Source organism: Rhincodon typus, chromosome 5 (assembly GCF_021869965.1).
Source record: "Rhincodon typus isolate 14 chromosome 5, sRhiTyp1.1, whole genome shotgun sequence".
Classification (NCBI taxonomy): domain Eukaryota; kingdom Metazoa; phylum Chordata; class Chondrichthyes; order Orectolobiformes; family Rhincodontidae; genus Rhincodon; species Rhincodon typus.
The window spans coordinates 35294718-35320750 of record NC_063336.1 but is presented as its reverse complement, the minus strand read 5'-3'; the positions used below and the strand labels follow the sequence as shown (position 1 = coordinate 35320750).

The 26033-nt window shown below is 39.8% G+C and overlaps 1 protein-coding gene across 4 annotated transcripts in view; it reads left to right on the top strand.

The window, feature by feature from the left end:
- The first annotated feature begins 1022 nt into the window (after window positions 1-1022).
- Window positions 1023-26033, top strand: part of LOC109934795 (ras-related GTP-binding protein D-like) — a 32994-nt gene continuing 7983 nt past the window's right edge. Inside the window, exons 1-5 of one of the 4 annotated variants that reach the window (XM_020533465.2) lie at window positions 1023-1301; window positions 8454-8555; window positions 13357-13556; window positions 14971-15085; window positions 17625-17767. In XM_020533465.2, the coding sequence (XP_020389054.1) occupies window positions 1236-1301; window positions 8454-8555; window positions 13357-13556; window positions 14971-15085; window positions 17625-17767 (626 nt within the window). In that variant the 5' untranslated portion in view covers window positions 1023-1235. Of the gene's footprint in view, window positions 1302-5641; window positions 7626-8259; window positions 8556-13356; window positions 13557-14970; window positions 15086-16866; window positions 17013-17624; window positions 17768-26033 lie in introns of those variants that run through there. The other 3 variants (XM_020533463.2, XM_048597197.1, XM_048597196.1) reach the window with 3 other exon arrangements.

Here is a 26033-nt window from a genome sequence, read left to right as displayed (position 1 = left end):
ACCAAAATTTGGACCAAAAGGTGCAAAAATGGCTTCAGTCTTCCCAATATTTTATTGAAAAAAATCTGTTCATCCAGTACAGGATATGAGATACACAATCCAATAAAGTAGCAACAATGGATGAGTGGTAAGAGCTGGGTATGTTCAGCATACATATAAAACTATGTCTGTGTTCCTGGATGATGCTGACAAGAGACAGCAAGTGGATGAGCAAACCAAGGATGGATTCTTCAGATACACTGGGGATAACGATGTGGGGAAAAGAGAAGCCATTGTAAGTGGGTACATGAAAGGGTTCTGAAAAGATTTACAAGGCTGTTGCCAAGGTTGGAGGGTTTCAGTTGTAGGGACAGACTGGATAGGCTGGGGCTATTTTCCCTGGAGCGTCAGAGGCTGAAGGGTGACCTTATATAGGTTTATAAAATCATGCGGGACAGGGATAGGGTGAATAACCAAGGTCTTTTCCTCATGGTAGGGGAGTCCAAAACTAGATGGCATAGGTTTAAGGTGAGAGGGGAAAGATTTAAAAGGGACCTACGGGGTAACTTTTTCATGCAGAGGCTGGTGCATGTATGGAATGAGCTACCAGAGGAAGTAGTGGAGGCTGGTACAATTACAACATTTAAAAGGCGTCTGGACGGGTATATGTATAGGAAGGCTTTAGAGGGATACAAGCCAAATGCTGGCAAATGGAACGAGGATTTTATTTTAAGTGCGATCATCGCGGATTGAAAGGAGAAAGGTACAACACCTGAAGAGAGAGAGAACCGTTACGTATAACAGAATGAGAGTAGAATTACTTTTTCAGAAAACATTTACAGTCTAGCCCAGAAAAACAAACAGTTCGCAGTAACAGTAATGACAGAACAGATTGTGTATATATTCAACTACACTACATATAAACGTTTGTCACATTTTGATTAAAATATTTTCTCCACCCGTGGCAAAATTGGCTTTAAAATACAACTGTTTGCGAAGGATTAACGCCAGTGAAGTGGCAATGATGTCTGAAAGACCCACTCGAAGTCCCCGCTAGAAAGACACTCCCTTTTACAGTTCTGACACCGGATGTTTTCTGTAGAGGAGGTGAAAGTTCGTCATGGTTTCTCATTATCAGGTGACGGTGAAGCTCAGTAATGTTGTTTGCTAACTAAGGCTTGGCTGGGAAGTAAGACGCCATAGAATGAATAAGTTGGCGGTGGAGGACTGCGGCTCTATCGGACTGGAGTTCGCTTATGGAGGGGAAGCTGAATGTGACATGGTGGATGGTGACCCCGACAACCCAGTGGCACCCGACGAGGGTATGTACCAGACAATCAGCAACCCAACTAATGACCTCTGAGAATCAACTCGTGTCTCTACTACTGTTACATTTAAGTATTGTACTCCCCATCAAGATCATGCAGTCGGGATCAGTAAATCATTTAACATCGAGCATATATTTCAGTTACTACGCTTTGCATTAAGGACTTAGACAGTGTTTATCTACCAATTTTCTTTGCAGCTTTCCAAGGGACCAGTTATCCCGAAGAGACCATTCTCCTTCGATAAGTACTGTATCACACTTTTCGATCCTGACAGTGGAGAATATGCCTAATCTTAACCGATGTCCTGAGATGCTTCTCGGTAGAAGAGTAACAAAGAGGAGGAATCTTAGCTAAATTTTCGCATCCCTGCTTTTTTGGGGGGAGTGAGGGGGGTGGGGAGTGGAGGTATTTTATTCATGGAATGTCAGCATCGATGGCAAGAGTTAGTATTTAGTGCCGGACTCTAACTGACCTTGGGGAGATGATGGTGGTAAGCTGTCACCTCAAACTGCAGCAGCAATCAAAATAGCGCACGTTTCCTCTTGCAGTGCTGTTAAGGAATGCTTGCGGCCGAGGCCAAAATCCTGCACGGACTAGGGACTCAGCTACAGGTTTGTCCCTGTGTTCTGTGGCTTGGAGTTATACGGATCAGTGATGTCAAAGGTTAGCTCTAGACCAAATGCTGAACTTCACTGGCTACTATTTTGTCTGCCTAAATATAGTATCAGTGCTTGGGTATTTGCCTTTGACTAATGATTTTAACCACGATGGGATGACAGCAACCTTTTTCCCGTGAATTTGACAAATTAGCCCAACTCAGTAAGCCAAGGAAAAACTGGTCATATGCTGCATTGCCGATATGCAACTTCACCAACACGCTCACCCCTTCCTAGGAAACAGAGGACTTTTAGACTTGTGAGAGGAAAATCAAAAATCAAGCCTAGTTTCTGCTACTTCACCACCTTATTTGCAACATATACAAGTTAATGTCAAATAAATGCAATAAAAAACTTGCACTGGGTAAATGCAATAACAACTTACATTTATACAGCACCTGTCCCATACTGCAGCGATCTAAGGAGCTTTCTTGGAATGTCATCAAACAGCAGCTGGCAGCATTACATGAAGAGACGATAGGATAGACAGTGGGTAGATTTTCAGAAACATCTTGGGGCCTGGTACAGAGCTTAGGGAGAATATTCCATAGCTCAGAGCTAAGGTGGCTGAAGGCACAGTTGCCAGAGGTGTGATGAAAATTGAAGACATGCATGAAGCCAGATTTGGAGGAACTCAGAAATCTTGGAGAATTGTCAGGCTGGAGGACTACCTTAAAAATGATGAGGAGGGGCATGCATGGTGGAATTTGAAATCAAGGATGAGAATTTTAAAATTGAAGTGCTGCAGAACTAGTAATCTATGTAAGTCAGCAAGCACAGGGTAATGGGTGGACTAACTTGCTCTGAATTAGGATATGGGCAGCAGAGTTTTGAATTAGCTCAACTTTGTCGAGAGGGCAAAGTGAGAGGCAGCTATGAAAGTATTACGGTAGTTAACTTGGTTAAACCTTTTGACAGATAATCTACTCGTGTTCTAGTGGTGAATGAGTACCTGAGTGAAATGCCTCCAAGAGAGTCAGACAGAAAAACAAAAGTTAAAATTGAGAAATAGAGTTAGTGAACTAAGGAATACTGTTTATAAGGGGTTACCCATTTAGGACACAGATTAGGAGAATCTTTTTTCTCTCAGAGGGTGCCATGTCTTTAGAACTCTTTTGCCTCAGACAACTATGAAGGCAGGGCTGTTGAATATTTTTATGCAGAGTTAATTTCTTGACTAACTAGGGAGTCCAAGGTTATTGGGTGTAGGTCAGAAGGTAGAGTTTTGGTCGTAAGCATGGTTGAAAGTGCCACATAACACAATTTAAGATGGCATCAAGGTGAAGGTGGAACTTTTTCTTCACAAGGAGTGTGTGCTGGTCACTGTTACCAATACTATCATAGACAGATGCATTTGTGGCAGGTGGATTGGTGAGGATGAGGTCAGGTATGATTTTCCCTGTTGTTGGTTCCCTCACAACCTGCCACAGACCTAATCAATTGTCAGTGTCCTTTACGACTTAGCCAGCTTGATCAGTAGTGCTGCTGACAAGACTTTCTTGATGATGGACATTGGAATTCCCCAACCACAGAACATTTTGTGCCCTTGCCACCCTCAGTGCTTCCTGTAAGTGTTATTCAACATGGAAGAGCGCAGATTCATCAGCCAAGGAAGGACAGTACGTGGAAATCAACAGAAGGTTTCCTTATCCATGTCTGACCTGAAGGCATGAGGCTTAGTGGCATCAGGAGTCAATTTTGAGGATTCTCAGGGCAACTCCATCCTGACTATATCGCATTGTGCCGGGTCTGTTTTGCTGTGGGACAGGACATATTCAGGGATGGTGATGGTGGCGTTCTCGGACATTGCCTGTAAGGTATGATTCAGTGAGTATGACTATATCAGCCTGTTGCTTGACTGGTCTGTGAGATAGCTTTCCCAATTTTGGCACTAGCCCCAGATCTTAATAAGGAGGACTTTGAAGGGTTGACAGGACTGCGTTCGCTATTATTACTTCCATTCCCAGGTCAGTGCCAGGTGGTCAGTTTAGTTTCATTCCTTTTTTGAAACCTTCTATTGATTAATGTAACTGACTGGCTTACTAGGCCATTTCAGAGGGCATTTGAAAGTCAACCACGTTGTGGGTCTGAAGCCACATATAGGCCAGACCAGGTAAGAATGGCAGGTTTTCTTCTCTGATGGACATTTGTGAACCAGATAGGATTTTCCAACAATGAACATCACAGTTGTCATTTGACTCTTCATTTCAGATATTGTGAAATTCAATAAATGCTGCCATGGTAGGATTTGAACTTAACTTCCCAGAACATTATGAGTTTCTGATTCAATAGTCCAGCGATAACATCACTGGGCCGTTGCCACCTCTGGAACATTGTCAGGAACGTCGTTAACATTTCCTCCCAGAACTCAGTTTCACTTTGGGGTTTAAAGGGGTCTTCAAATAAAAAGAAAATACAGACTTGTTGCAAAGTGTTAGGTTCATCACAGGATATCTAAATTGGAAGGAGATTTAATTGAGGTGTTCAAACTCATGAGAGGTTTTGACTGAGTGGGTTGGGAGAGACTGTTCCCATTGGTGGAAGGGTCATAAACTAGAAAAATACATATATGAATTGAATGCTGAGCGAACCAATAGTGACATGAAAAAAAGCTTTATTTACAGCCTATCTTTAGGATCTGGAAAGCACTGCCTTAATGTGTTGAGGAGACAAATAATTGGGTAATTATCTGAAGAGAGAGATTTTCCAGACTGTAGGGAAAAAGAAAGTGGTGTGGAATCTCGCTGAATGGCTCTTGCAGACAGACGATAGAATATAACAAATGGCACACCTTAGTGCAGTGACCATTCTGTGTTTCCATGATAAAGACTCTCTGCTCCTACTGCTACTGGCACTATCAACATAGTTCATGCCTTAACAGATTCTTCTTCCAAACCTTCCATTTCTAAAGATTTCTATGGTCCCAACAGAAGAAGTAAAACCTTCAATATAAGCCTATAATCAGTATCTTAGGGATTATAGTAAGTGAGCTCTTGGTCAACTGGGCTTGTTTCCAACATGTCCGTCCTGGGCCTCTTCCGGTATCACAATGACGGCACATGCAAACTAGAGAAACAACACCTCATATTTCGTCTCGGGAGCCTACAGCCTGATGGCCTCAACATAGAATTCACCAGTTTCAAAATCTCCCCACCCCTGGCCTCATCCCATGTCCAACTCTCCCTCTCATCCCTGCCTCCTTGACCTGACACAACCTGTCCATCTTTTTTCTCACCTATCCACCCCACCCTTCGCACTGACCAATCTCCGCTACCCCTTACCTGCATCTACCTATCACCATCGCACCTACCTTCCCCCAGCCCCAGCCCTCCTCCCTCTATTTATTTCCCAGCTCCCTTCCCCCTCCCCAGTCCTGATGAAGGGTGTAAACCCAAAATGTCGACTTTCCTGCTCATCTGCTGCTGCCTCTCCTGCTGTGTTCCTCCAGCTCCACACTGTATTGACTTGCTTCCAACAATAATTGGATTGCAATCTTGGAGAATATTTACTTTTTTTTAGCCTTGGCAGTGTGTCAGTTGTAGATATTTTCTCGTCAACCTGTTCAGAGATGTTAGCACACACTTCTGGAGTAGATAATGACTTGAATCTGGGCCTTCTGACTCAGAGATAGGGCACTACCATTGCACCACAAGAACCCCAATGTGTCTCAGTCATATATTAATTGTGTTTAATTGTATGCAGGTACTATGTATTAACTGGTATTTCACTTGTGCTGCTATAAATGACACCAGTTAAATCTGTGATGTTTATGTTCGGAGGTTCATGCTTATAATGCATAACTCTGTAAGTTCTTATAAATGTGAGCAAAGACTGGGTCCAATTCTATCTTACACCAATGGACTTTCTGGATTATAACACACAGAAATATGAATGCTGCAAACAAAATAATTTCCAATATTTTAATCAGAAAGAATTTGCAGGCTATGAGTCTACATTCTTATTTAAGTGGATTGCTAAAAGTGAAAAAGATCAAACAAACCAAAGAAACCGGGAGCTGAATTATGTGAAGTATTGGACTCCCTGCTCCTTGTCTAAAAGACAGCATGAATTTCAGCTATCGATCTGTCTTGAAGTACTCATCTTATTGGCATGCAAATGTTTTTAAACAATAACTTCAGGAAAAGTCTTTGGATTAAAGATCAAGACTATAATTGTTTGCTTAAGTTGGCCATTAATTCTTGGCGGTATTTCTATACTCCAGGGCAGGAAGTCCCACCACAGAGGAGGACTTTTAGCCCACCAGAGGCTGGCAGCCTGCCAAAACTTGGAGTTAGAGGTGTGTAGAACTGGATCAGCATTTGAATAAGTGTACTGGGGTCTCGCTTAGTATTGACAGATCTCCTGAGCGGAGCAAAATGGCTGGGAAGCTGTGGTTTGAGAGGCCTTACAGGGAGGAGAGCATGGTTGGGGCTAATGCTTTTAGGGAACTGTTAAGGAGAGAACTTACCTAACCATCATTGCAGGCAGGAAAACATGCTGGGCTGTGTGCTTGGTGTGGGCTTATTCTGCTGTTTAGTTAAATCATAGTGACAGTAAGAGGTGCTTGTGGTGATTAGTTGCCCACATAAGAGCCTCAGTTGAATCACTGGCACGTGGAATGATCATAGTCATCTCTGCTACTGGTATAATTGCAGTTGGGGCATAGACTGGTGGCTGGTGGCAGGCAAGCCATTTATTGGATTTAATTAATCCCCACCTTCAACCCCATCATAAATTTACTTTGAAATTCACAACTGAAGGAGATTATTGTGAGATACAGTGCTGTTTATTTTAGTAATAAACAACAATTTCAGGAAAAGTGTCTGGATTACAATATAAAAGATTATATTAAGAAATGGGCTTAAATTGTGTCCTAATTCAGACCTGAAAGGATAGAATATTGTTCCTACCATATCTGTGGAGACATAATGGCTGGAAACTACACTGAAGTAATGAGCAGAGAGTTAAAATTTATTTAATTTGATTGACTTATTGTCACGTGCCGCTTGTTACAAAATACAATGAAAAATGTTGTATAGTGTTGCCACTCTTTGGTGCCATGTTTAAACACAGAAAAATAAACCAAAACATAGAATATAAAGGCACGAAAATGAAGAATTAAAGAAAGTGTCCAACTTTACACTTCTTCTTGTTAAGTGCTCCATCACGGGCCATGGGCCTGCTGGCCCAGCACGAGCCCCCTTCGTCGCATCACCACTGAAACAAAAGTCGTTATTCTTTGGTGCCATCTCACCATCACCGATACCCTCACCACTATGAGTCCTTGCTGGGCCTCGCCACCAATGCTGTCAGACACTGAACCAGCTGAAACTTGACTTTGCTGTTGCCATGAGTCCGCTTCAGGCCCACCTTGATGATGCAGCTGTTGGGTTTTGTACTGGGCCCAGACTCACCTCCGCCATGGCCTCGACCATGAATCTGCACTGGAAGCAGACCCTGCTGGGAACCCAAACTTGCCTCTGCAGCGGCAGCCATGAGTCAGCACGAGGACGGCCTTGTCGATGCAGGAGCTGCTGGGAATCCAAATTGGCCTCCGATGTTGCTGCCACAAGTCTGCGCCGCTGGGCCTACTCGAGTTCATGCTTCTGGGCCCACTTGCTGCTGCCAATGCCATTGCTGCAACTGAGCTCTTCACCAAGAGGTAAGTAAAACAAAATAAAGAGAAAAAAAAATGGAAGAGAGAGAAAAAAAGAAAAGAAATGCAATAAAGAAGTGGACAGAGCAGATGAGCCCCGGGCTCAGAAACTCTGCTCCACTGCCATCTTACCAGAAATCTGATGTAATGGCACAATAATCTTACTCTGAAAATTAACCTTAACCAATGTGGAGGCCCTTTCTTCCAATTTTTAATTGTGTTTAATAACTGTTATGAAATAATATGTATAAAATATAATGTTTTCCTTTCTTTTCATATCTCTTTTATCTCTCTATCGATTCAACACTTCCTCTTTCAATTTGTAGTTTGCTTTCCATATATCATTTGGAATTGAATGAAGTATGCTAAATTACTGGTTTATACTCTGTCTTAAACAATTGTTTTAGTTGATTGTGTCAGGTTTTATACAATTACGTGCTCTTGAAGTGGGTGCAATGCTGTTGTACATTTTGAAGCACCATAAATGTTAGTGCAAATGCCCATGGAAAGACTGTGAGCAGGTGAAAGTGTAATGAATGTGTTATTCCCTGCAGAATTAAAGGTGTGGTTAAATTACTCACCATCCGACAAGAATACTTCTATAAGTTTTTGAAACTTCTTTTAAAATTTTTCCTTTTAGTAATGCACTTCAGTGATGATTACTGCACGGATGTCAAACCCAGGATCCTGCTAATGGGACTGAGAAGAAGTGGAAAATCTTCCATCCAGAAAGTTGTCTTCCACAAAATGTCACCTAATGAGACGCTCTTCCTAGAAAGTACCAACAAAATTTGTCGGGATGATATCGCCAACAGCTCTTTTGTTAATTTTCAGATCTGGGATTTTCCTGGGCAGATTGATTTTTTTGATCCAACATTTGACTATGAGATGATCTTCAGAGGGACTGGGGCCTTGATATTTGTGATTGATGCTCAGGTAACATACTTAAATCTTTACATTTGCATGCTACAGATGATTTTATAGGAACTGATTCTTGCTATTCAACATTCAAGTACTATGCAACGTTTAGTAGATGTCAGATATGGAATATTTTTACCATATGTTTATTATCTTCCATCAAGGATTAACCCCAGCCCTAATTTGATTAGTTGCAGTTACCAGGGTGTAAATGACATAAAATTCTTGAGACACCTGAAGAATGGGCTCTAATGGAGTAAAACCCATTACAAGCATTTAATAAATGCTTTTCTTCAGAAGCTTTAAATGTTCTACATTGATTGGGAAACTGCATTAAAAGACAAGACTGTATTTGGGCAATGGATAATCTTTAAATAACTACTAAATGACAAACAGCAACTATACATATTCCTTCAAGATGTAAAAATGCAAAAAGGTCAGTCAACCCTGGTCAAAAAAGGAAGTTCAGGATTGTATATGATTAGAAGCCCCATAAAGTTGCCAGATATAGCAGTAATTCTAAGGATTGAGTGGTTTATAGAATACAACAATGGAGAACTGAAAAAACTAATAAGGGAGAGTAAAATATTAATGCAACCTAGAGAAAAAAATCAAAAGACTGCTAAAGCTTCTGTAGGTATTTAAAAAGGAAATGTTTGGCTAAAACGAATATGGGTTCATTATAAGCAGAATCATGAGAATTTACAATTGGGAATAAAGAAGTAGCAGACAAATAGATACATTGTATCTGTTTTCAATGAGGAAGATACCAAAAATGTCCAAGAACTAGAGATCCAAATGTCTAGAGAGAGTGAGGAGTTGAAGGAAATTAATATTAGTAAGAGAATGCACTGGATAAATTAACAGGGCTGAAAGTTGACAAATCTCTAGGATCTGATAGTCTAAATCCTACAGTGTTGAACGAGGTGGCTATGGAGAGTCAGTGCATTGGTGATTATCTTCCAAAAGTCTATGGATTCTGAAATGATTGGAGGATAGTAATGTCCTGCCACTATTTACGATGGAAGCAAGAGGGGAAACAGGGAACATCAGACCTTTATCCGATGGGCCGAGGAGTGGCAGATGGAGTTTAATGTAGATCAATGTGAGGTGCTGCACTTTGGTAAGGCAAATCAGGGCAGGATTTATATACTCAATGGTAAGGTCCTGGGGAGTGTTGCCTAACAAAGAAACCTTGGAGTGCAGGTTCATAATTCCTTGAAAGTGGAGTCGCAGGTAGACATCATAGTGAAGAAGGCGTTTGATACGTTTGTGCCTTTATTAGTCAGTGTATTGAGTATAGGAGTTAGGAGGTCATGTTGCAGCTGTACAGGACATTGGTTCGGCCACTTTTGGAATATAGCCTTCAATTCTCGTCCCTGCTAGAGGAAAATGTTTTGAAACTTGAAAGAGTTCAGAAAAGATTTACAAAGATGTTGCCAGGGTTGAAGGGTTTGAGCTATAGGTAGAGGATGAATAGGCTGGGGCATTTTTCCCTGGTGCATCAGAGGCTGAGGGGTGACCTTATAGAGGTTTATAAAATCATGAGGGGCATGTATAAGGTGTATAGTCAAGGTCTTTTTCCCAGGGTAGGGTAGTCCAAAGCTAGACTGCATAGGTTTAAGGTAAGAGGGAAAAGATTTAAAAGGGATGTAAGAGGAAACTTTTTCACGCAGAGGTTGGTGCCTGTATGGAATGAACTGCCAGAGGAAGTAGTGGAGGCTGGTACAGTTACAGCATTTAAAAGCATCTGGATGGGTATATGAATAGGAAGGATTTAGAGGGATATGGGCCAAATGCTGGCAAATGGGACTAGGTTAATTTAGGATATCTACACGAGTTGGACCAAAGGGTCTGTTTCTGTGCTGTACATCTCTCTGACTCTATGATTCCAACAAACCTGTTACCCTTATATCAGTAGTAAAGAATTTGCTAAAACCTGGTTGACAATGAATCTGATTGGGCAATGTCAGCATTGATTTGCAAATCGGAAATCACGTTTGAGGAACTTGATTTTTTTTGAAGATGTTACTAACAAAATCTATAAAGTGGAGCTGATTGATGTAGTATACTTAGATTTTCAGAGGGCTTTTGATAAAGTCCCCCAGAGGAGGATGGTTAGGAAAATTGCAAAAGCACATATGATTGGCTGTAATGTTTAAACTGGCATGGTTTAATGCTTGGATAAGATGGAAAACCGAGTAGGAGTAAATGGGTCATTCTCATGTTGGCATGGTGTGACTGATGGGGTATTTCAAGGATCAGTACTTGGTCCTTAGGTTTTTACAATCTAAATGGTTGATATATAACTTGGAACCAAACGTATATTTCTAAATTTGCAAATGATACAAAGCTAAATGAGAATCTGTGTTGTGAGGAAGATGTAAAGTGGCTTCAGGAGGATTTGCACAGACTTGGTGACTGAACAAGAACATGGCAGATGGAGTATGACATAGAAAAGTGTGAAGTTATCCACTTTGGTAGGAGAAACAGATATGCAGAGTACTTTAAAAAGAGGTTGAAAGGTTCAGGTGTACAAAGGGGCCCACGTGTCCTTATCAGTTAGTCACTCACTAAAGGCTTTCAGGCAGGTGGAGCATGCTATTAGGATGGCGACTAGAATGTTATACTTTTTTGCAACAAAGTTTGGATGCACCAATAATGAAGTCTTGCTTCAATTGTGTAGAGCTTGGTTAAACTGCATCTGGAGTTCTGTGCACAACTTTTGTCTCCTTATCAGTGTATTAGATTTCAAAAAACAATTTGAAATGTTACTTTCCATGAACAAAGAACTCTCAGCCTGGGAGTTACAGTATTGCAAATCAGGCAGTAGTGCAAAGTAAAAATAATATTAACCAAGAAGTGTTAGAGTGGGCAGGGATATATTTGGAGTTGATCAGGAAAACAAAGACAGAAAGGGAGGAGTATGCCTGATGATGATCATAGTGTAAGTGTCACAAAATGTTTGGGCAAATGTAAAAGTTGGTTTTATGGAAGGTGTCAAAAGGATAGGGGAGCATCACTAGAATGGATCCTAGGGAGGAAATTTGTAAGTTACTTAGACTTGAATAATTAGTAAAAATCTCAACTGAAACTTGCTTTGTGACTTGCCACAACCAATGCCACTGGAGGTTGACTTACTACAATTGAAATGTTTGTACTAAAAGTCGTGCCTGTCGTGACCATTTGTTATTTTGTTCCTTTAAATGTCTATCTTGTTCATTTGATAAGTCCTGTGCTTTAGTTCTAATTTCATATGGCATTAAATCTTCCCTTATCCACATGAAAGTATTTTCTGCACAATAATATCAGTTTTTTAAAAAAAGTAAACCTATAGCAGCAAAAATAAAATTGTTTTGATACAACCTCCATTGCAACTTCCCACCCATCTCAGTGCTTAAATCTAAGATACAAATTTGATTTAAAATCACAAGCTTACCTTTTGATTCAGTGCACGCTGACCCATCACTTCTGCTTACAGAGCCACACTTGCCCACATTTCAGTATTCCCTGGGCCAAAGCTTCTAGTGTGCCCGAAAAGAATGCTAATTGCGAATCACCAAAGCATATGATAACTCTTCTTGTGTCTCTATAATTTCACCCGTGAAAGTATTCAGATAAGTACAATTACCTGTATTGTACTTGTACTGCTTATTGAATTTTTTTTCCCTGTGTTCATTGATGTTCGTGAAGTTACACATAAAGAGTGAATATTAGTAGGAATTAGGCTGAAGACCTTCCTGGTCTGAATAGATCAGATATTCTTAGCTATCAGAGAAGATTTTGTAAGCCAATGTGACTCCTATAAGAGAAGTATATAAGAGACAACTTGTAACTTATCAGCGTGCTTTATTTATTCTGTCACTGATACGGGTGTCACTGGTCGCCATTCTTTATTTGTCCTTGTTTCTTTTTATGATTTGACTTTTAATTTTGTTGGTTATCAATTTCCTTTTTTTTAATAATGCATTTTTAGAAACTATAGTGAAGTCAGATTGGCAAAATGCTGTTTTAAATTTGCAATTGCATTTGGCTCAAATAGGATTAAGAACAGATGAGATGCTTGGCTGTAAGGCATCATCAAGACATGCCAACACTAACTTTCGAGACTTCTGCATAATTCACATAATTAAGGGCAACTTAGATGAGTTGCTGGAAAAAGAGCAGGGCCTGTGGAGCCAGTGGCAGTGAAACCTAAGCAAATGCTCGAAGAGAATGGGGAAGAGCATGCAGAGAATTGATGGGCAAAGGAGGAAGGGAAAAAAAACTCAATGAGAAACCTTCCTTTTGAAGAGCTAAAATATTTGAACATTTTTGTTCAACATTAGCACTGACGATTTAGCCTACTTTGTTAGAGGAACTATTGACCATGTGTAGCAGAGATTAGCAATCTTTCAGAGATCAAAAATTGTGTTGTTTCAACTGTCAGCTCACCGCCATCCACCCACCACCTCATTTTGCCAATTGGCTCATTATCTCCTTCATGGCCAGTTAATAACATTTAAAATCAAAAAAGTCCTTCCCCTCTCCCTCATCTTTGAAGGTCTGCATTGCCGTTCACTGGACTTTGCAGGTAAATTAATCAATTGGAAAACATATGTGAATCACTGGTGGTGATTAATAGAGGAAACAAAAATAGCATGATTTTGTGATGGCAAAAAAAGTTGTGTGTAAGCAGACTTCTGGATATTAAAGAAAACAAAAAAAAACACAAAAAATTTGGAAAAAATGGTATAAACAGAAGAAAAAGCACTTGAGTCTCAATCCACGTTTAGCCCAAAGTACATGTGGTGAGTTTCTTTTGTCTAATGAAACCTAGGACGATTACATGGAGGCTTTGGCCAGACTGCATCTCACGGTTTCCAGAGCATTCAAAGTAAATAAGGAAATCAATTTTGAAGTTTTCATCCATAAAGTAGATGGTTTATCTGATGATCACAAGATAGAAACACAAAGAGATATTCACCAACGAGCAAATGATGATCTTGCAGATGCTGGCTTGGAAAAAATTCACCTCAGGTAAGAACAGATCATAATATACTTCCTGATTTTGATTATTAAATGGCTTCTATAACTATGCTACAATGCATTTGTAACTCTACATGCATCCTGACACAAAAGATGAAAATTAATCTTGTAAAAGGCCAATAATTGTAATTTTCACATTGATTTTTGTGGAAGCTTGTTGGACAAATTGCTGCTGTATTTCCAACGTTACAACAGTAGCTACGCTTGAAAATACTTAACTTGACTGTAAAGTGCAAGATGTGATATAAATGAAACTTATTTTTTCATTTACTGTCCTGATCAGTATTTCAAGCCTTGTACATCTTGCCAACCTTGCATGTAATTTCAACTTGCCATCAACAAAAATCAATATATTGGGCTGTATATTTAGTACATGCTTGTGTATTTGACTGGAATGTATTTGCTATACATCACACAAAGGTCAAGAGCATTATTCATTCCGAAAGCACTAACAAGTATTATCTAGTGAAGGAGGCGAGCTATAATGATTGCTCCTGGAAATTAAATTAGGATACTGAAGAAGAATCTCATGGCCCAGTGTGACCCCCATTCTATGATTACCGTCAAGGCAAGGGATCAACCTTGGTTCATACCTAAAAATGAGGTACCAACCTGGTGAAGCTGCAGTACAGGACTAATTGCATGCTGAACAACATAAGCATGTGATAGAGGTAAGCAATCTCATGACTGACAGATCCGACCAAAGCTCAGCAATTCTGTCATAGTCAGCTGTGAATGGTAGTTGACACCTAACAGGGGGACAGGGGTCTCTACATATATGCTCATCCTTACTGAAAGGGAAAATAGCACAACAGTGCACAAGAGAAGGTTGAAACATTTGCATTAAACAGCCAGATTGCCAAGTGGATGACCTGTCTCGGCTTCCTTCTGAGGTCCCCAAATGTATAACATATCGCAGTCTTCAGCCAAGTAAATTCAATCCACATGACTTCAAGAAATGGTTGAAAGGACTGTATATAGAAAAGTTTACAGGCTCTGAAAACATTCCTAGCTATAGTATTGCAGATGTGTGCTCCAAAACTAGCCATATTGGTAGCCAAGCTGTTGTACGATACATACAACCCTGGCACCTACCTGACAATTTGTGAAATTGCACAAGTATGTCCTGTTCACAAACACTAGGTCAAATCCAATTAAGCCAATTACCACTTCATTGGTCTCCTTTCAATCATCAACAAAATAATGGAAGGTGTATATTTAAGGCTGAGATAGAAAGATGCTTGATCTGTAGGAGAATCAAGGATTATGTCCCTGTCAGCAGTGCTCACTTTCCATGATAAAATATTAAAAAAAATCTCAGCAAATCATAATTTAGATTTACTAAGAGATAACCAATAATTGTTCAAAATAGTTTTAAAAAGTTTTGCATTATTTTCTTTTACAGTTTCTATTTGACGAGTATTTATGACCATTCAATATTTGAAGCATTTAGTAAAGTGGTGCAGAAACTGATTCCTCAGCTTCCGACTTTAGAGAATCTTCTAAACATCTTCATTTCAGTAAGTTCTGTTTAATAAGTATTGCTGCTTGGTATGTTTCTAAAAACATTTTAGTTTATTCTTAAAGGAATACACTCATATCAGTTCTACAAGCATACATTAATCTGATCATATTAATTGAAAAGAAATTGAATATTGCTAACAGACAGTATAAAGATGGAAGTACATCTGAAGTGCTTAACAAACCTAATCAGTCCCCTTTATGGCCATTATTTTACATTTTATTATATCTCTCTCATATTTTCAACAGCAATATTGAATCAATTATGTGTTGCAACTCAGGTGCATTGTCTCACTACAAATACGCTTTATATTGCCTTTTTTTGAGCAGAAGTATGCTGGACCTTTTTTTGTGGTGCATTCAATGCTGCGTCAGGTTATTTTTAACTTAGGCCTGTTGTCTTATATATAATGTTTGGCTCCTAGAATTTCAGTTGAAGTAAGTAACAACTGCAGAAAATATTGTAGATCCAAGTCTCTTTTGTTATGGGGAAAATAATAGGAAGAATTTAGGACAGAACAATTTGTATCTGGTAGTACACTCAATTTATTGTGCTCAGATCAACAAATCTATCTTGCTTTACAGTACCTATATCATCACAAATTTGTGGAAAGATGCAAACATCTAAGATCAGATTTTTGCTACTGAGGCGTGTAGCTCAAGTCGAGTAATTTCTTGACTTGGCAGACCACCCCCAGTTTAATGGATCCCTTTTGATCAAAATCTCGTCTTGGAGAGGTGGAACAAGATAGAGTCAGGTTTGTCAACCCTGGAAGCAATTTCAAGATGGCCAGAGCTGCTGGCAAACACCAAGGTGATCTGTGAGGAAGGTTTGTGTTGGTTTACCGGGACTTCACCCAGTTCTTCTGGAAGCTGTTGGGCCTTCGATCCTTCACCCTTCCCACATCTCCCATGTTACGTCCATGCCAACTTATGCCCCCCTCCCATATACATGGCTTCTCATGATCGCATTACCCTTCTGTACCAGATGATGCCACCAATCCATGTGGCCTCACATACCATCATGAAACCATGGTGCCATCATGCCACCAAGCATGGCCCCCCTGGATTCCCATGCCACATCACATTCACATAATCACCCTCCCAGTATCTACTGTGAGTAAACCTCAGGAGACGTGTGGAAATGAAGAAAACTTTTAGCTTTCATTCCTACAAAGTGGATCACAGAAAAACTTCTATCTAAAAATCAACTGAAAGATTTAAAGTCTCCTCAAGTGGTCATTCCTGTATAAAAACAAACCCACTTCTCTTCAGACCCTTAATTAAAGATGCATAATCCTTTATTGGTTTCTTTAAACTATTGATTAAACTGTGATCTCAGCACTACTTGCTGAGAGAGTTTAACCTTTGAGATTCAGCTGAGCATTTGTAATAATAGCCCTGGGGAAAATATCAACAAATAATTCTATTGAAATTTAGTGACCAGATGGGAGTGACTTTCTCTAACCTACATCTGTCAATCATGACAGCCCAGCGAAGGATTGTTCCTTTTAAACTCTTTCTGCATTTAAAAAAAATCTTCAGATGACGAAACTTAAACCTATCCACTCTTCAAGAACATCCACTCCATCAGTCATCAGAAAACTTGGAACTATTACATTCGAGTTACCACATTCATATCGTTGATATAGATTGTAAATAGCTGTGGTCCGAGCACTGATCGCTGTGGTACCAAATTGTCACAACCTGTCAACCTTAGAATGATTTATTTATTCCTAGTTTCTGTTTTTCTGTCTTTTAACCAATGCTGAAATGCCAGTATATTACCCAATTCGATGTGCTGTCATTTTGCTAACTAACCTCCTGCGTGGGACCCTATTAGAAGCCTTCGGAAAATCCAAAGATGCCGCATCCATTTGTTTCCCTCATCTATTCTGCTAGTTACATCCTTAAAAGGCATTATCAGGTTTGTAAAACATAATTTCCTTTTCATAAATTGATGTTACTTCTGCCCAACCCTATCATTATTTTTCTGCTGTCCAGTACCCTTTATAACTCAAGCATTTTCCCAACTGGCAACATTAGGCAGTTGGTTGACATATTTTCAAGTCTGAAATATCACAAGCCTGACATATTTTCAGTTGAAATTGATAAGTAAAGAAAATACTGCAACTGTTAAATTAAAACAGAAAATACTAGAAGTAACAGTTTAGTCAGCATCAATGTGGAGTTGCATTTAAACAGTGCACCAATAATGTTGATTTCATCTCAACCTAATTTTTATTGCAAAACTGTAAAGCAAAACGATATAAAAATTCTACCTCAACTCCAAAACTTAATGCTACGCTTTTGACATTAACAATAAAAATCACAAGGTAGCACTGCAGTTAAAAAAAAGGAAACACCTCAGTTGCCTTGTCAATTTTCTGCTCCTGTTGTGTGCTTTTGGATGCACCAGTTGTTCACATTTTTTTAAATACCTGGGATTGCATTAACACATTTAATTCACCCTTCACTATCAACACCACACTAATGTCTTTGCCATTTTTACGTTTGACAGTGTTTTGTTTATTACAGAATTCAGGAATTGAAAAAGCCTTCCTCTTTGATGTAGTCAGCAAAATCTACATTGCAACAGACAGTATACCAGTAGACATGCAGACTTATGAACTCTGCTGTGACATGATAGATGTTGTATTTGACATATCCTGCATATACGGGTTAGTACCTGACTAAACTTGTAACAAAGAAAAAGACTGCTTACTGTGATTTTCCTTTTACTACTAGCAATGTAGATTATTTCTTAATATTTAAATTATTTATTTTCATCTGGCCTTCAAGTAGCTGATAGACATGTAACTTTCTGTGGACACTCTGCTAATACCACTGTATTAACAATCCACAAAGATGTGTGAAAGAGTTTTATCGTTTTTGACTTCTAAAATTTTAACCTGTTTTTCAGAAATTATTTCATTCTGACAGCACAGGTGGATTTAGGTATGCACTTGGCATCCACACATATCCTACTATTCTGTCCTCTTGTACATTAATACATCTGTGCATCTGCACAAACCTTGTTGTTACAGGCTAGCTTGACTCAAGTTGCTATAATTTTCTTCTACCAAGTTCACATCTGTACATTCTAATGTTAATTTGGCATGTCCTAATGTACTGATTCAGTTGATCAGTTTTAATTTACATGGTCAAATGTCGCTGAGAAATTAACTCTGTATTTGTACCGGTTCCGAACAACAGTCAATTATTCTTTAATTTATAAAAAAAAACAAAGCCCTCCAGGTTGCTGGAAATCTGAAACAAAACCAAAAAAAATCTAGAACACAGCTGATCATGCAGCATCTGTGGAGAAAGAAACAGGTTTGACATTTTGGTAGATGCTATTTCGCTAGAACTCAGTTTAGCATTTTGTATGTTGTTTAACTGTTTAAAAATGAGTTGTTTCTTTAAAGCCTTATTTTCACATTCTTTTCTTGGATTCTGGCTGATTGTTTCATAATTTCTGAACTTGTGGTATTAAATGAGTTTGAGTTTTTTTTTGACTGCAATCAAAGTGTGAAATGCATGGATGCCAGTAATGTACAACTTGGCCATTTTGCATAGCGATGCTTGGGCAGTAAAATGAAAAGCAAAATTATATTTTCCAGGCTCCAGAATGGGGCTCCCAAAACTGTCAGTTTCCAGCTGAAATTCCGGGGGTCACAAGCTCCACGGCAGCAATGGCTGCTGTAGAGCTCAGATCAAGAGCTAACGGTTGTGTACCCCTTTAAATCATCACATTTTTAAAATAATGGCCATGGTTTAACTGACTGATTGAAACCTGATTCTTGTTCCGAAAACATCTGTGAAAAGTAGATGATTTACCCTGCAAATATTCTACTCCAACCCTCCTCCCCCTCCAGTATGACCCACTGCTTCCCTCTTGCCGCACTGACAGGTCTACCCTCAATCACCATCCAGTCATGGCAATTTTCAAGCATAAAAACAGAGCTGTAAAGGGGAAAAGGTTTTGGGAAGTGCTGCTGTAGAAATGTTTTTCTTATTGTATGCTATGAGAAATTCCAGAAGAACCTGATGCAGAATCACTCTGCATTTAAGCTAGTTAGCACTGCTGCCTCACAGTGCCAGGGACCCGGGTTCAATTCCACCCTTGGGCGACTGTGTGGAGTTTGCACGTTCTCCCTATGTCTGCGTGGGTTTCTTCCAGGTGCTCCGGTTTCCTCCCACAGTCCAAAGATGTACAGGCTAGGTGGATTGGCCATGCTAAATTACCCATAGTGTTCAGGATGTGCAGATTAGGTGGGTTATGGGGAATGGGTCCGGGTAGGATGCTCTGAGGGTTAGTGTGGACTTGTTAGGCCGAAGGGCCTGTTTCCACACTGTAGGGATTCTATGATCTTGAAAACTAATTTGATGTTGGCCACTATTGTCAGACCTGGTTGCCTATTCAGATGTAGAAAACTAAGATCGCACTTTTAAGCTTATGGAAGGAATTCAACTTGTCAAAAGTTTGGAGGAGATCCTTTGAGTACACAAAAAAAATTTACTGAATACAATCTTGCATTCTATTTACAAAGTAGACATCTAGACTTTATTGCGTTTTTTTTCCACCGTGTTATAATTGCACACTTCAGTTTCACCCACTTAATGCTACTAATCAGATTTGGATGTATGACTTTATTTTCCTCTGTGCAAAATTAAACTCAAAAGCTTTATTAAAATCTTGTTGCTTTTTACGTTAACAGTTTATCAAGCATTTTTTAACTTTTTATGGGGGAAGAATTACACAGTTAGAATGGAATTCATATTTTAGAGAAAATATCAAGCCACTTCAATGGAATTTATCATTTTGAAAGTTCAATGATAAATAGTGTTGTCTACTAAGTAGTTACTAAAAAAAACTTCAAAACATTCAATTCATTTTACCAGAAAATACATAAAGCTGCTTATTACCAGATTTTTTTAAATTTATAAACCATCACTGCACTACATTTCGCTAATTGTAATGTTTGAATAGTTACATTTTTAACAACGTTAGAAGCTAAATAATTCAAGCATTTAAACTTATAGAAATTTAGGATTTTGTTTAAAAGGCTATTAATTTTTTAAAATTTTTATGCTAGGTACTTTATTTGAGTTCAGGGTCACCAGTAACTACTGAAAGCAGATCTGCTGGCCTCTGCAAAATAGAGTCAGATTTTAATTAAACAATATCTGGGTATATATGACCAATCCTGGGCATCAGTCAGAAGGTTTTGATGTGGTTGACTTTTGTATCAGATGGTGCCATGTAGTATCTTCATCCTTTCTCGGAGGAAGGATATATTCTGTAGCAAACCAGGAATCAGGCCAATAAACCAACAGTTGTACATTTATCTTAACATTGCATGAGAAAGCCTAATAAACAGCGTATCTGCAGTGAGTACAAAGTTATAGTAATCTCGATGTCGAGAGAAATAAGCTTCATTTCTGCTTAAATGTTGAACATCAAAACTGATCCTTGAAGTACAGTAACTTAGGTCATATACATTGAAACAATATTGCAAAAAGCTTGTTGTTAACTTCTTATCCTGGATGGCCTCAGACTGACTTGCGTTGGTTGAAAGTTGCCAGATGATGGAGTTTTTTTGAAGACGTGACAAGGAAGATTGATGAAGGTAGAGCGGGGGACATTGTCTATATGGACTTCAGCAGGGTGTTCAACAAGGTTCCGCATGATGGACTGGTTAGCAAGGTTAGATCACATAGAATATAGGGAGAACTAGCCATTTGGACACAAAATTGGCTAGAAGGTAGGGGACAGAGGGTTGTGGTGGAGGTTGTTTTTTGGACTGGAGACCTGTGACCAGCAGTTTGCCGCAAGGATCAGTGCTGGGTCCACTGCTTCTTCTCATTTTCATAATTTAGATGTGAATATAGGAGGTATGGTTAGTAGGTTTGCAGATGACACTAAAATTGGTGGTGCAGTAGAGTGTAAAGAAGGTTATCTCAGAGTACACTGAGGCCTTGATCAGATGGGCTGAGGAGTGGCAGATGGAGTTTAATTTAGATAAATGTGAGGTGCTGCATTTTGGTAAAGCAAATCAGGGCAGGACTTATACACTTAATATTAGGGTCCTGGGGAGTGTTGCTGAATAAAGACATCTTGGGGTACAGACTTGGTGTGCTTCCCTTTTATTGGTCAGTGCATTGAGTATAGGAGTTGGAATGTCATGTGCGGCTGTACAGAACATTGGTTAGGCCACTTTTGGGATACTATGTTCAATTTTGGTCTCCCTGCTAAAGGAAGGATATTGTGAAACTTGAAAGGTTCAGAAAAGATTTACAAGTATGTTGCCAGGGTTGGATAGTTTGAGCTATAGGGAAAGGTTGAATAGGCTGGGGCAATTTTTCCTAGAGCATTGGAGGCTGAGGGATTATCTTATAGAGGTTTATAAAATCATTAGGGACATGAAAAGGGTGAACAGCCAAGGTCTTTTCCCCATGCTAGGGGAGTCCAAAACTAGCGGGCATAGGTTTAAAGGTGAGAGGAGAAAGATTTAAAAGGGACCTAAGGGATAACATTTTCACTTAGAGGGTGGCGCATGAATGAGCTGTTAGAGGAAGCGGTGGAGGCTGGTACAATTACAACATTTAAAAGGCATCTGGATGGGTAACTGAATAGGAAGGGTTTAGAAGGATATGGGTCAAATGCTGGTGAATGGGACTAGATTAATCTAGAATATCTGGTCAGCATGGACAAGTTGGACTGAAGGCTCTGTTTGCATGATGTATAAGTCTGATTTTTGGTCAACTTTTAATTCACACCTCTAGGATTCAGCACATTACGATACAGAGATAGCTAGCCAGACCCAATTGGACTCCAAAAACTAGATTTGCAACACAGTGAAGTTAAAGCATGAAATGATCCTAAAAATTGACCAATTGTTCCTATCCTGATTTTATGAGTATCAGATATCAGACACCAAGTTCATAACTTAAACAGAAATTAACAACTTATTAATAATACTTTAACTTTAGCAGAGCAAAGCTATACACGATAATCTAATTAGGTCTATCATTTAAACCCGATCTTCTCACAGACAGGGAGACACAGTTAAGGGATAAATCAAAAAGAAAATAAGGGTTGTAATTTGCCAGTCCTAGAACGGTTTCAATGATGAGTATCAGGTCTTTAAGCAATCCTTGAACAATGTGTTATATTATAGACACATAGGATGGTATCTTGATGAATTCCGAAGTTACCAGTCAATGCAAACAGCCTCCAGCAGACTCTGAGGTATATTGTTTCAGAGATAGTAGGAACTGCAGATGCTGGAGAATCTGAGATAACATGGTGTAGAGCTGGATGAACACAGCAGGCCAAGCAGCATCAGAGGAGCAGGAAGGTTGACGTTTCGGGCCGAGACCCTTCTTCAGAAATGGGGGAGGGGAAGGGGGTTCTGAAATAAATAGGAAGAGAGGGGGAGGCGAATAGAAGATGGATAGAGGAGAAGATAGGTGGAGAGGAGACAGACAGGTCAAAGAGGCGGGGATGGAGCCAGTAAAGGTGAGTGTAGGTGGGGAGTTAAGGAGGAGATAGGTCAGTCCAGGGAGGACGGACAGGTCAAGGGGGCGGGATGAGGTTAGTAGGTAGGAGATGGGGGTGGGGCTTGAGGTGGGAGGAGGGAATAGGTGGGAGGAAGGACAGATTAGGGAGGCGGGGACGAGCTGGGCTGGTTTTGGGATGCGGTAGGGGGAGGGGAGATTTTGAAGCTTGTGAAGTCTACATTGATACCATTGGGCTGCAGGGTTCCCAAGCGGAATATGAGTTGCTGTTCCTGCAACCTTCGGGTGGCATCGTTGTGGCACTGCAGGAGGCCAGGATGGACATGTCATCTGAGTAATGGGAGGGGGAGTTGAAATGGTTCGTGACTGGGAGGTGCAGTTGTTTAGTGCGAACCGAGCGTAGGTGTTCTGCAAAGCGGTCCCCAAGCCTCCGCTTGGTTTCCCCGATGTAGAGGAGGCCACAACGGGAACAGCAGATGCAGTATACCACATTAGCAGATGTGCAGGTGAACATCTGCTTGATGTGCAAAGTCTTGCAGGTGAACATCTGCTTGATGTGCAAAGTCTTGCAGGTGAACATCTGCTTGATGTGGAAAGTCTCCAGCCCCACCACACCCGGCACTTTTCCCTGCAACCGCAGGAAGTGCTACACCTCCCCCCTCACCCCCATCCCAAGCCCCAAGAAGACTTTAGTGTGAATCTCCACATAAACATTTCAAAGACTAGATCCATTCTTATAACCTTTGCCACAAACTCCATGCCCTAACTACCAATTGCTTATCCTACCTTGGCTGTCGTCTGAGACTGAACATGACTGTTCTGAATCTTGGCATTCTGTTGACCATGTGCTGTGCCTTGACCTCATAACTTCTCCATCACAAAGACCACCTACTTCCAACTCAATGGCACTGGCAGGCTCTGTCCCTGCCTCAGCCAATATACTGCTGAAACCATTATTTAAGAACCTTCAGGCACATAACCTCCTTGTTCTTCCCCAGAAAGTGATGAAAACTGCATCAGTAAATTCATTCAAGACCGAGTTGGATAGATTTTTGATGATAAGGAAGTAGATAGCTATGAGGGGCAGAGAGGAAAGTGGAGTTGAGACCGCAATCAAACCAGCCCTGAACACTGAAGACAGAGCAGGTTTGATGGGCCAAATGGACCACTCCTACATCTAAGGTCCATGTTCCGGACTCAGTTATTTAATGTGCTCTTATCTGGTTTTCCACACTATAATATTAATAGATTGTATGTGTTTCTCCTTTTCTCTTTCTCCTTTCTTTATAGTGGGAAGAAGGAGAGATGAGACCAAAGCAGTAATATCACTGGTCTAGTAATCCAGAGGCCAAGAATAATGCTTTAGCAGTCTGGGTTGAAATTCCACTGAGGCAACTGATGGAATTTAAATTCAATTCATAAGATCTGAAATTAAAAGGTAGACTCAATGATAGTGACCACAGATCCATCACAGATTGTCATAGAAAATATCTGGTTCACTAACGTCCTTTAGGGAAGAATGACCATCCTTGTCTCATCTGGCTACATGTGACTCCAGATACATCAAAGTGTTTTGACTAATAACTGCCCTGTGAAATGGCTGGCAAACCATTCATTTCAAGGGCAATTAGGAATGGGCAACAAATACTGGCCTTGCCAGCAACACCCACTTCCCATGGAAGAATAAAAAACTGATGAATTTTAAGCAAAAATAAACTGGCTTGAGGATAAACATGCTAGTTTTATTTTGTATTCTTGTTGGCAATTACTGGTAGATTTTCATCTTCTTTGAAGTAGTCTTGTGCATTTGGTCAACTGACCTAATGATGGCACATCTGAAGTCGTAAAATGGTCTCTCCCATAATTGTATTCCTCACTTTGAGGACTAATGATTAGGCACTTATTATCAATACAGACCAATCATTCCCTCAAATTTGTTCCTTCATCCAGTTAGATCACGGTTGAGTGGAAATCCCAATCAATTTATCAGTCTTTGATCTCTATCTCTTGATACCCTTAGCTAATAAAAAATTGTTTATCTTAGTCTTGAAAGTTTAATTTAACACAGAACCACATGATTGGTGATTTGATTTACTAGATTTCCAGTGCTATTTGAGTGAAAAGTATTTCCTCATTTAGCTCTTGAATGGCCTAGCTTGAATTTTAAGACTGCACCCAGCCTCCCACCACCTTGCTCTGGATTCCCCCAATAGAACAATTTGTTTTTCCATTTCAACGCTATTGCAATTTTTAAGAATCATCTTAAATACCTCAATTGGATTACCCCTCGACCATCTAAGAGCAATAAAGTCATGTTTATGCAATCTGACTTCAATTTAGCCTTTAAGCCCTGATGACATTCCAGCAAATCTACTTTGTATTACTTCCAAGGCCAATATGTACATACAAATATATTTCCCAGGTAATTCCCTTGTTAATATTCCTGTATTTCTCCAAGTTTCCTGTCATGTTCCCTGATGAACTTTCAGTAATTTCCCCACAGCTGACAATAAGTGAACAGGTTTGTATTCTATGGTTCCTTCCATTTTCTTCAATAAATGGAGTGATTTTTATTATTTTCCAATTTAAACCAACAATCACTGAGTCTAGAAAGCTTTGGAACATTATGACTAGCTTCATTTTTTCCAATTGTCTCTTTTCGTGGAAACTGCCTCACAAATAAAAAAGACTGCACAATCTGTCTGAAGAGTCTTGTTTACAAACGGATAGGTTGAATCCAGATGCAGATTTTTTTTCCTGGCAGTTTAGACTTTAAGCATTTATTCTATTCCTTACAATTGTCAAGTCCCATCTGCTGCCAGACACTCATAAGACTTACTCATGGTTCTGTCCTCACTGTTGTAAATTGAGGATACCATCCTTGCCGAGTTCATTCTTCCTCCTCTTTTGGAAAGAACCTGTCCTCTATTCATTACGTACTACAATGATACAGCTAAATCAGTAACTAGGTAGTATGAAAGGATGTTTTACCACTCCATTACTTTGGTATGTTAGTACTGTAGGACATTGGCCCATAGCACTTTTAGCAATACCTGGCACAGATCACAGTATATCCAAAGCTTCCTTTGCTCATTAACTTTGTGTTAATATAATTGAATTTAGTATTTACTCTTTAAAAGAATTACATTATATTTGTATGTGTTTTATTACCTTAAAGCTTTACTGTTTTGTATTAGAAAAATCTTGAGTTTAATCTCACTCTTGCCTCAGTTCCCTTTTTACCTATTAGAAGGCGACTTTCAGTGAACTGGTTTGAACCTAGCTTAGCGGCTAGGTGCATTGTATGAACTAAAGATAACAAGGTGTAGAGCTGGATGAACACAGCACGCCAAGCAGCATCAGAGGAGCAGGAAGGCTGACGTTTTGGGCCTAGACCCTTCTTCAGAAATTTCTGAAGAAGGG